Below are 12,011 nucleotides of genomic sequence, written 5' to 3'. Positions count from 1 at the left end.
GCCAAAGGACACATGAAGAGTGGCGTTGGGGGAACGTGGGGCCACAGGCACCGGGTGTTCAGAGGAACAGGAAGCAGTGGGCATTGTGTAGGTCCTTGGCAAGCTGACATGCCACGCCAAGCTGGCTTGCTCTTTTGTGCTGTGACAAATCATCTGGCATAACAAGAGAGGGGGAGACTTATTTTGGCACATGGTTATAGAGGGTTCAGTCCAGTGTTGTTCAACCCCACACCTGTGGGCAGAGCATCTTAGTGGCCAGCACATATAAAAGGGAAGCTGTTTACCTCGTGGAGGGCAGGAAACAGAGAGAAGATCACAAGAGAAAGCTAGGACAAGAGATAGACTCAAGGACACACCCCTGGTGACATACTTTCCTCTAGCTAGGCCCTACTTCCTCTTTTCACCACGCCCCAACTAGGCCATGTTATTTGGAATTCATCAAAGAATGAATCTGCAGATTAGGTCAGAGTCCCAAGTCCCCCTGAGGCTATGGGGGACATCTCACACTCAGTCTTTTGACTGCCTCATGCCAGGAAGCTGCCACTCCACCACAATTCCAAGGTGTGTTCTCCCTACTGAAAAGAGCATCACTTTATCTAGCAGGTCCCTGCTCGAGCACTTTTAGAACCATCGCTTTACTAGAGGCAGCTGCACAGGGCTTATTCCTTTCTTTTTTAAATATTCATTTAGTCAGAAGAGGGCATCAAATCACATTATAGATAGTTGTTTTGAGCCACCAAGTGGTTGCTGGGAATTGAACTCAGGACCTCTGGAAGGGAAGACAGTGCTTTTAACCACTGAGCCATCTCTCCAGCCCTCCGGAGCTTTTCTTGCCTCAGCCCATCTGAATGGTTCTCTTCTTTCCAGCAGTATTCTATCCTGTCCTAGGATTTACAGAAAACCTGCCTCCCTGTGTGAGGACTTGGGATGCTGGAAGCTGTTTCCATCAAATGCAGCCAAGCCCCTGAGCCCAGCTCTTCTTTGAATGTAGCTGAGCTCTGCTGTCCCAGGAAAGCACTTACTAGTTGACAAATGGGGAAGCTGGGCAGCGTGCTAGCTTGTAGTGAGTTCTTCTCTGTCTGAGCCCCCAGGCCCCTTTGGAGGCTGGTGGAGCCTTGGCTCAGGATAGCAGCTTTAATTGTTCCAGAATTTAGTTCAGAGGATGGCAGAACATTCAACTGTTTGATGCTATGCAGCTCTCAAAAACATGGGAGCACGACGGCAGCAGTTAGGGAGCACTGTGTTGTGAGGACACGATGGGTACAAGTGGGGTGCCGTGGATATCCCACTGCGACAGGAAAGATCTTGGACTTCCCTGGGTGACAGTGGCTGATCTGAGATGGAGGAGGCCCTGAGCCAGGCTCTCTGTCCCTGTGTTCCCTCTCCTGAGCCCCGATTCCCCTTCACCACTTATCCTGAGGGTTCCTCCTGACCTGACAATTGTGGGTCATGCATTCTTTTCACTGTGCGGCATCCTTTTCTCAGGACAAGGGACAGGTGTCAGCTCAGCAGACTGGAAGCAAGATCTGGCCATCAGCAGCCCTGCTGGGTTCTAATGTGACTCTACCACCAAGTCCTGTCCTGAGAGGAGGATGTGCCCATCTGTCCTTTCCAGAGAGCTCTTTGCTTTCTTGACCTGGGGGTGATGGAATGGGGCCTGTTCTCCCAAATAGTCCCTATAGGACCCCAGTTAGCAGCTTTGATTGAAGGAAGCACTGTTGCAAGCAATGCTAGGACTTCTGCCTCCCCAACTCACATCACCATCCTCCACCTTTCCTGAAGTGACAAGCTCTTTTCAAATCAGTCCTGGTTGTACCGCAACCTTGCTTTTCTTCTCTCCGTGCCTCTGACTTTCCCATTGCTGAACTGTCTGGCCCTCCCCAACTCTGTCTTTTCTTTGGAGCCTCTCCCCACCTTCTTTCTTACTCATACACTTCCCTGTAAGGTCTCTTCTCCTTCCCTTTGTCCTTCAGTCATGCAGAAATCTAATGCCTGACACCCCTCCACCACCACCACACCATACCACACCACACCACACCACACCACACCACACCACACCACACCACACCCGTGGCTTTCTGGAAGGTTTTGTAATTCAGTGCCACAGTTTCCCCATATGCAGAATGGGAGATGGGCCTCCAGCCTCAGACCTTAGATGCATTTTGTGATGGGGGAGGGGTGGAGAGTGGCCTGACATGGGAGTAACAAAGCCAGGAGAACAAAGAGCTGAAAATAGCACCTTTATGTAAGCAAGGAGCAGGAGACAGAAACTGGAATGGCTTGGGGAGGGCCCCAGGTGTGGGGAGGAGCCTTATTTTGCTGAGGTGGCTCTGGGCACCTGAGCTGCACCTGGCCTTGATGGTATCCAAACCAGGCATTACCTGCCCTCAGCACCTGGGTGGAAGTCAGCACAAAGAGTGCTCCTTGTCATTCATTTCACTTTTCCCCTTCCTCTTTCCATTACCCCAGATGTGTGAGCATCTGGACCCTTGTTGGGCCCACTCAAAATATATGTGGGGGCTGCTCTGCAGCCCCACACCCATGAGGAGGATGGAGAAGGGAACTGACAGTGGGATAGGGTCTTACAGACCTCTTGGCTTGAATAGGAAGCACGTTGCCCTGATGTGTGACCTTGGACATGTGACCTACCCTCTCTGAGTCTTGGGCTAGGCTGTAGAATAGAGGGGGTTTCCCTATGTCCTTGGGGGCGAAAGGAAAGCAGCAGGCAGCGTGGGCCAGAATGCAGTATTTAGGACATGCAGGCATGCACTGTGACCTCAGGCCTCCAAGCCTGCGCTTGGAGTTCTGCTGGCACTGCCCTAGTTCTTGGCCAGGCTGTCTGCAGCTCTTTCAGATGTACAAGGACCATGATTTGGGAACGTGGGGCCCCAGAGTATCTGGATCTGGCAGATGGAGCCTGGCTGCACTGTGCTCCAAGCCCTGCCTGCTATATGCTCCCCTTCTGTCCTTTCTCCCACCTGAAATGCCAGGGCACTGTCCAATTCTAGTGTGGTATGACAGACCTGGCTCAGTTGCCCAAGCTGCTATAGAATGACTGTCTTAGTGTGGCTTACTATTGCTGTCATGAAGCACCATGACCAAAGCAGATTGGGGAAGAAAGAGTTTGTTTGGCTTATGTGCCACAGCCATAGCCCATCACTGAAGGAAGTCAGGACACAAACTCAAGCAGGACAGGAACCTGGAAGCAGGAGCTGATGCACAGACCATTTAGGGGTTCTACTTACTGGCTTGCTCCCCATGGCTTGCTCACCCCCCCCCCCCAGGACCACTAGCCCAGGGATAGCAATGGGCTAGGCCCTTCCCCATCAATCACTAATTAAGGAAATGCTTTACCGGCTTGACTACAGCCCCATTTCGCGGAGGCATTTTCTCAGTTGAGGTTCTTGCTCAGATGGCCCTAGCCTGTGGCAAGTTAACATAAAATTAGCCAGAACAATGGCCACACAACATTCCTGTCACATTCGTCTATGATCTATAGTCCCAGGAGAGATGACAGATGATGGGGGAGAGCCAGCCATGGTAACTGTCTCAGGGCCACAGGGAGGTGCATGCAGTAAGGTATGGAGAAGAGCCAGGCATCCAGTTCTCAGCTGGCCTTTCATGACCCTTCCCACCTGAATCGTGGTCAGCGTTTGCTGAATGACTGGATGATGCTTCAGGTTTCTAATCCGCTAGAACACGGCAGATTCGCCCAATGGCAGTCATCTTAGCCTCACCCCCAGCATCTCCTGCAGCAGGTGACACTGGCCATGTGTGCCTATAGTGGAGGCTTCTGTCCTTGGAGCAGACACCATCAAGATTCTGAATTCCCCGTGCCTTACTGAGGCTGGAGATTGACTGTGGAATCCCGGGAAGGCCCTGCATGGACAAACTGGCCTCAGCACTCACCTCCGCTAGGAGAGGGTCTCTGATGCCCACTCACTTGGGATATCTCCAGGGAACCCTGTGCTGATGATAGTTGGCAGGGGACTATGGGAAGACTCCCTGATCTTTTGCTCTGAGAGACTCACTCACAGGGGTCACGGTACACTTTACAGTACCTTCACTGTGGGGCCAGTTTGCAAGACTTCCTGGGCTTTCAAAGTGCAATGCCAGGCCCTGTGGGAAGAAGTTTACTGGATCAGCAGCATGACAGTATGACGTTTTACAATATGGCACAGAGAAGCTCTACAGATTGCCTGTTGTCACACAACTGTAAGAGGCAGAGCTCAAGAGCTCGCATAAAGGCCCTGGGACAGGTGTGATGTCATCATGCTGGAGAAGTAGCAAGGATGTGAGCTCAAGAAAACCTCAGGGGTGGAATAAGAAGAGGACCCCGAGTCCTGTCGGTCTGAGCCTTCATCACCAGCCTTTGCAAACACGTGCCCTCTGACAGGCCAGAATACTTGAAGCTTCTGAGAAAGGAATCTATATACAGGAGGCTCTGCCTCAGGGAAATGAGGCAACTTATGCCTCCTCTTATTCCAGCTATCATTACTGGTCCCCTCGAAGAACACAGCACCTCCCTCCTCAACTGCTGGCATGCTCAGCCCCTGCCCCCAGCAGCTAAAGCTAGCAGTCTGTTCCCTCACAGAGTAGACACTGACACAGCAGCTGCGGTTCTGAGCACTGAAGGCACAGTGGACCATGTCCTGTCTCAGATTATACCCAGTAGGAAGAAGAGATAACTAAACCACGTCGTGACCCATGTATGGAAAAGTGGAACGGGGGTCAGGACAGACGGTGGGATGGCGCCCATGTAGACAGGGCTGGTCCAAGAGGCCTCGGGCAGCAAGAACCAAAGGAAAGGTGGAAGTGAATCATGAGTGGTGCAGGTGGCAGGACAGTTGGTACAAAAGCCCCGGGGCAGCTCTGATGCCATCATGCTGGAAAAAGAACAGGAAAGGGCCAGGTTAGGTAGGCAACGGTGAGTTTGAGGTTTGGAATTTCTCCCAATGTTAAGGCCCCAGGGCCTTGCTTGGGCTGGGGATGAACATTACTAGATTTTGTTTTCAAGGACTGTCGGCTGCTTGGTGGGGAGAAAAGGGAAGTGGAGCAATGGGAGGGGAGAGCTGCTCAGGTAGACCTCATGCCGGAGGTGACCTGGGAGCCGCCGAGCATGTCTACAGTTAAACCGGGGCAATGGCTAGTAGAAGAGCCAGCCACACGCCTACAGTGCTCCCACCTGGCAGGAGGAGACCTTTATGGGAAGCAAACTTGAACTCATTGCCAAGGCAACCCACTGCCCTCAGACACAAGTCCAAGCATGACCCAAGGGCTGGCAGAAAATCCTCAAGAATTCTGTGTTCCTCCCTGTTTATGCAGACATCTCCCAGTGTCTGACAGGACTCGCTGCTCACAGACAGGCCCAGAGTCCACAGTGTCCATCCTTGCCTAGTCCATCCCTTCCCCTAGGAAGCCTTCCTTGGTCACTGTTCCCCAGTGTACTGTATGCTGTTAGCCATGGCATGTCCTCTGTGTGTGTGTATGTCTGCGGCTAGATTTGGGAGTGCTGAATCTGTTGAACACAGCAGCACTTAAGGCTCAAGCCGGAGACATCCCCTGCATCTCCAGGCCTGAAAATGATCAGGAAGTCCCAAAGAAACACTGACTTCATGGCTTGGGATGTGCCTCAGTTTGTAGAGTGCTGTTTTTATTGTATGCAAAGATCTGAGTTCAGTTCCCAGCATCATATACACTAAATGTACTAGCACATGCCCCGAGTCCCAGTACTTGGAAGGTAGACAAAAAAAAGAGTCAGTTCAAGGTCATCCTAGGCTACATAGTAAGTTCAGAGTTCATGTAGTCCAACATAGATTCTGTCTCAAGAAAATTTTCCTTGAAATGACTAACAACGGGAAGTCACTGTACTGCTCTGAGTGGCTAAGGTTGATATCTGCAGAGTGGGGCGTGTCAGGGTTGCCTCAGAAATTGAACAGTGCCACAGGTCATAGACTCTGGGTCCTGGAAAACAGACAAGCTCTCCTCTCAGCTCTTGCCTGCTCAGCCTGCTTCCTGTTCATCCATTTCTAGAATACATTAGACCTGGAGGGAACCGGTGAGACTGCCCAAGACAGTGCAAGCGCTCTCCCAGATGTGTCTGTGGTAAGGCCCTGCTTGGGACACTCATGGGCTCTTGGTCCCTTCTTGGGGATAGCCCCAGAGGGAAGACACACGGTGGGTGGGAGGCTAGCATCTCTGCCAAGAGCCCACCAACCCCACTGATTGCCTGGGGTCTAGTCTGACCTCTTGGTTGCCTGTGTGGTTTTGGGCAAGCTTTTTAGCTCTCTCTGTGCCTGTGTTTTCCCATGGAGATGAAGATACTGCACCTTTCTCAGAGGACCAGAGGACCAGAGTAAGTCAAGTGATGCAGTCATAGCATCAAGATAGTGCCTATGTCGCCATCAGAGCTTTCCAGGACACTGGCCTACGGGAAGGGAACTGTGGCCATGGTCCATTTCTCCTGCTCACCAGGCATTCTCAGGCACCTTGTTAACACATTGTGCAGTCTGCTGCTCTCATCCCTGCCCAATCTGCTGGCAGGTGCTCTAAGCTCAGAGAGCCGCCTTGCCTGTCCCAGGCCACACCGCAGTCCCCAGGCTACTCCTTCTGTTCCACCGTCTCTCCCCCCTCAAGATCATTCCCTCAATGGAAATGCTTGTTCTGTATTACCATCCTCTTCCTCCTGCCTCTCATTAAGGCTTGTCACTCGTGATGAGTCCCTGCTGATGCCAAGAATGTCAGTTCCCAAAGGAATCGAGTGGGTCCCCAGAGACACCTGCCAAGATCCTGGCGCTCCTCAGCTGCCGACATGCAGGCAACGGTTTTCCACTGAGTGTTGCATTATTTAAGGCAGAGTAGCTAGGAGCCGAGGATCAGGGACTGAGTCCCTGCTGGGTCCAGCACTGTTCTCCTGCTGTCCTTCTCCAGCCACCATGAGTTCTGACTTCTACTCCTGTTGGGTCTTTTGGCAGGATGATGTCAAACCCCCCTCAGAGGATCTGCCTGGCATCAAGCCGCCTCCTCCCCCACCACTTCTGGCTCAAGGTTACGACCGCCTGCCTGGCCAGACACAGAAGCCGGGGAGGGAGGACCCTGCACCTCTTTCTTCTGGTGCCCACTCGGGCATTGTCTTCTCAGCACCACGGAACCGCAGCCCGCCGCTGGGCACCACACCCACTCCAGGGCCTTCCTCAGCACAGAGCTCTCCCTCCTCCCCTATTTACGCCTCCATCTCCCATGCCAACCCCAGCTCCAGGAAGCCACTGGACACCCACCTTGCCCTGGTTAACCAGCACCCCATCGGCCCCTTCCCTCGGGTCCAGTCCCCGCCACACCTGAAGAACTCTCCAGCAGAGACTGGGGCCTGCCTTCCACCACCATCACCCTCCGACCACCCTGACCCCGTGGGTGCAAACCAGCACTTTGTCCTGGTGGAGGTACACCGTCCAGACAGTGAGCCTGACGTGAATGAAGTGCGGGCTCTGCCCCAGACGCGCAGTGAGTATGGCTGTTCAGCTCTGGGACTCGGGTCCGGGGGGCCCTCTAGTCCCTAGAGCCACTCTTCCTGTTGCTACTGGTAGGGCCTGGTGCTGCTGAAGGGTCTGCTAGCCTATATGAGGTCTGGCTCAGGTCAGCATGAAGATGGCCTGCAGCCAAGACTTGAGTTTGAATCCCGCTTCAGCCACAGACTAGTCATTTGCTGCCTGAATGAGTGGCACCTTCCCCTGGTAATGTGGAGCAGACAAAGGCTGTACTGCCAGGTCATTGGGTGGGGGGTTGTGTGGGGATGGAGTTAGGGGCCTTCTGTCCCTGCACCCTGCATCTACCTCACGGCCTCCTCTGGAAGGAAGACTGCTTCTGTAGTCCCTGACCGCCCCCGCCCCTGTCCGGTAGAGAGAAGGCACTGGGCCCCAGGGGTGTGACAGTCCTAGTCACTAGGCCTCTGAATGGTGTGTAGAAGTCAGAGTACAGCAAAGCCCCAGGCTGAGGTGGAGGGTAGGGGGTTGGGGGCTTCTGTCTGACGGATGCCCAATGAGGATGTGGGTGAAGTTAGCTAGGCTTTGCTGCCATCTTGTGGCTGAAGTGATACCAGGCGCTAGGTAGCCCAGGCTTCCCTGGGTAGCCTGAGTAGGGAGCCTAGGAAAGGGCAAACAGGATCAGGGGATTTGAGGCCATACCCACAGAGGCTGAACACTGAGGTTCAACTGGCCGGTGTGAGAAGAGCAAGAAGACCTGTAGACTCTGAACCAGTCAGGGGATGGTGGGGCCAGGGATGACTAGATGCCTTGCTAGTACTTAACTCACGGAGCCCTGCCACCAGCCCTGTGCCATCATTCTGTTACTCTCCTTTTCCCAAGTGAAGCTTGAGACGCAGTAGGCAGTGGCAGAGCCAAGCAGTGAGTGCAGGCCCACCCCCATCGCTTCTCCCTGCGCAGGAGTCTTTGTGATGACCTGGTGTCAGCACCGCCCTCCAGGATTAGAACGTGGGCACAGCTCTGAGAAGATGCATCTCTCACCCAGGCTTGCACAACATTCATATCTGGCACACCAGGATCCATAGTACACATTTTTGAAGCGTATATTTTTAAAATTTATTTTTATGTACATTGGTGTTTTGCTTCCATGTATGAGGGCGTCGGGTCCCCTGGAACAGGCATTACAGACAGTTGTGAGCTACCATGTGGTTGCTGGGAATTGAAGCCAGGTCCTCTACAAGAGCAGTCAGTGCTCTTAACTGCCGAGCCATCTCTCCAGCCCCCACAGTACGCATTCTCAAGCGAGAGCCTCCAGCCCAGAGTCCAGCGGCCACCCACAAAACGAAGCAGCTTTGCTGGCTGGAGAATGGGGTGTGTCCTCCCCTCCGCTCACATCAGGGTGGTCATGGACAGGGTGGCAGACCGTTCATGTTTTTCTTGTGCAACTACAACCTTTTCAAGAAATCACTGAATTCAAATATCTATCGTTAAACTAGGACATTATGGGACAAATAGGACACTTCTGTGTGCTGAGCTGGCACTTTAACCTCTATTTTTCTATGTATGCCAGTGGTTGGGGTCTGGCAGAAGCCCTGCTGGCAGGTCAGGTGGTCAGGAGATGGGGGAGACGGCAGGGAATCTTCCCTGCCCTGCCGCCCCGTAGGCCTGCACCCTTCCCCTCATCTTTGCATGGTGAATTCTCATAGCCACTCAGCCCCCAGCGCCATTACCTCCCCCAGGTAATGACTCCTCCATGACTGCTGCCATTCCCTTGTCTCTCCCCAGCAGCCTCCACACTCTCTCAGCTCTCAGACAGTGGGCAGACTCTAAGTGAGGACAGTGGTGTGGATGCTGGGGAGACAGAGGCCAGCACCTCAGGCCGAGGCAGACAGACAGCATCCACTAAAAGCAAGAATGGCAAGGAGCTGCCCGGGACGGAGAGGACCACAGAGGGGGCCAACAAACCTGTGAGTGCGGGTGTGCACACGAGGCCCTGGTGGAGGATGGAAGGGCCTGGGGATCAGGAGACATGATAGGAGGCCTTGCTGGAAAGATTCATCCAGAAGGCTCACTGTGCTAGGGATCTGGAGTCCCACTTTGTCCTGCTCCTGGGTGTTGAGGGCTGGCAGCTGTTCTCCACTCTAGTGTGGCACGGTAGCTCAGGCAGTCTGAGGTCAGGCCTGGGACTCAAGTCTCTGCCACACCAGGCAGTGTGGGCTTTGGGCACTATTAAAAAGCCAAGGACACCAGGTGCTTAGCTTAGTCTGTGTCATATTTGAGGCTCTAACTGTCCTCCAGTGAGAAGCATCAAAGCGACCCTTCTCCCACCTGTAGCCTGGCCTGCTAGAGCCAACGTCCACCCTGGTGCGTGTGAGGAAAAGTGCAGCCACACTGGGCATTGCCATTGAGGGTGGTGCCAACACACGCCAGCCTCTGCCCAGGATCGTCACAATTCAGGTATGTTCCAGATGTAAGTCTCCCTGTCTTAAAGATCCTGTTCTCAGTACCCTCAAGATGCCTTCCCAGAGGGGGCAGTGCCCCAGACAGACCCAGTGCCCCCTCTTGAAGTATTGGGCTGCCTGGGCAGGTTAGCAGGAATATGTCCTCCCACCCCCCACTCCATCCTACCCCAGAATTTGGAAAGTTGGCTCCTCTTGCTCTGCAGAGCCCCAGCTTTGCCAGGACTGGCGACTCTAGATTGACAGCAACCAGCTGCTTAGCAGGTGGTGAAAATCAGGTACCCACATGACCCGGCTTGTGTCTCTTTATGCAGCGAGGAGGTTCTGCTCATAACTGTGGGCAGCTCAAGGTGGGCCACGTGATTCTGGAAGTGAATGGGCTGACGCTTCGTGGTAAGGAGCACAGAGAGGCCGCCCGAATCATTGCTGAGGCCTTCAAGACCAAGGAGAGAGACTACATCGACTTTCTGGTCACCGAGTTCAACGTGATGCTCTAGGGTTGGGACCAAGGTCAGGGCTATCGGCCAGGGTCACAAGCAGACTCCCCACCCAACCCTAACACATATACCCTCCCTGGTCCCCAGGCCCAGACTAGGAAAAAAAAGAGAGCCAGACAAGGCAAGCAGGAAGTCAGGTCAAAAGCTGTGTGCCGGAAACACAGTAGGAGATCAATAGAGCTATGATGTACAAGGGAAAAGAGGCAGAGCGTGCTTCTCTGGGCTGGATGGGGTGCTGACCCCCCCCCCCCCCCCCAGATGCCTAAATCTTTGGCTGTGAGGTCACAGGCGAATTCATAGACTGCTTTTTGCCAGGGGGACCTTCAGTGCCACAAATGAGCCGCCAGCACACCTGTTCACACCAGTTGCACCGCCTTTCTCCGGGCTGTGTCCCTATGGAATTTATTTATTTCCTTCCTATGCTTCAGGGGACCACAGTCCCCAGCTTCCGTTTGCACCCCAGCCTATCCCAGAGGCCTCGCAGGCGACCAGCAATGTCAGTGTATTTATATACAGAGCTTATGACTTTAATTTTTCAATAAAGAAATCTGAACAAGATTAGGGGCCAGTGTGCTATGCTGTTGCCAGGGGTCTGGGGCTTAGCTGGCTCGGTGTGGGGAGCTGGGAGGGAGGGAGGAATGGGGTATCTCGAACATCATACACTGTCAAGTGATGAACACCAGTTGCTCAGCTGGGGATACACAAGGGGAGGAGAGACAGGGCCTGGGCCTCAACCTGCCCATTGGAGGACCTCACTGAAGCTGCAAGGTACAATTTACTTAAGTAATGTGAGGTTAACTTTACTAATCAAGGCACACAGTAGAGTCCTGGATAGAGTACTCTGTGGGCAGAATGTTTGAAAACACACACGAAGGTTGTGAAAATGGCTTAGTAATTTCCATACAGTCATGAGGACCTGAGTGCAGTCCCCAGAACCAACATAGAAAGACAGACACTGTAGCGTACATTTGTAATCCAATCACAAGGGTGGCAAAAACAGGGTGATCCCTGGGGCTCCCTGACCACAGGGTCCTGGGTGTGCAGAGAGACTGAGAGTTGTTTCCATTCAGGCCCAGGCTTGACACACCTGCCTGTCTATGTGGGAAAGGCCCACAGCCAAGGTAGTGAATCCTGGATGCTTCCTGCCCTCCCTCCTGATAGCACCCATCTATTCCAGCATCCAAGGGAAGTGGAGGTTGGAAGCAGACACAGGGGAGAGGGTTAGGCAGGGAAGGTGGCAAATCTTGAGTTGGCCTGTGGCCTGAAGACCAGGCAGAAGGCCATCTCCTCCTGTCATTTTGTCTGGTGGAAAAGGTGTGTGCTCCTTCCCTTCCCTGTAAGGTCTGTCACCTCTACAAGAATAACTTCTAACCAATTACAGAAGGCTTTGCTGGGCTCAGGGCTCCTGACACCACACATCAATCAGTTTAATCACAGTGGCAGGTGGCTGGCCCTGTGCTCAGGTTCTCTGCCTGTAGGAAGCACAGAGTAAGTTCAGTTACAGGCTCCGAAGGTGATCAGATCCCCACATCTGGGGCCCAGAAATGCACAACAAGCGGCAGTGCACAAGTGCAGGC

General features: G+C 53.5%; 1 protein-coding gene across 7 annotated transcripts in view; it reads left to right on the top strand.

Moving 5' to 3' along the window:
* Positions 1–10,986, top strand: part of Whrn (whirlin) — an 86,867-nt gene extending 75,881 nt beyond the window's left edge. For 4 of the 7 annotated variants that reach the window (XM_055611592.1, XM_055611590.1, XM_055611587.1 and 1 more), the window contains 5 exons: positions 6,034–6,105; positions 6,975–7,500; positions 9,264–9,445; positions 9,813–9,935; positions 10,252–10,986. In XM_055611592.1, the coding sequence (XP_055467567.1) occupies positions 6,034–6,105; positions 6,975–7,500; positions 9,264–9,445; positions 9,813–9,935; positions 10,252–10,434 (1,086 nt within the window). In that variant the 3' untranslated portion in view covers positions 10,435–10,986. The remainder of the gene's footprint in view (positions 1–6,033; positions 6,106–6,974; positions 7,501–9,263; positions 9,446–9,812; positions 9,936–10,251) is intronic. The other 3 variants (XM_055611589.1, XM_055611586.1, XM_055611591.1) reach the window with 2 other exon arrangements.
* Positions 10,987–12,011: the final 1,025 nt, after the last annotated feature.

The sequence above is a fragment of the Psammomys obesus genome, unplaced genomic scaffold (assembly GCF_907164565.1).
Source record: "Psammomys obesus unplaced genomic scaffold, mPsaObe1.curated_primary_1811, whole genome shotgun sequence".
Classification (NCBI taxonomy): Eukaryota; Metazoa; Chordata; class Mammalia; order Rodentia; family Muridae; genus Psammomys; species Psammomys obesus.
Note: the sequence above shows the minus strand (reverse complement) of the source record. Positions and strands in the feature narration are given on the sequence as shown.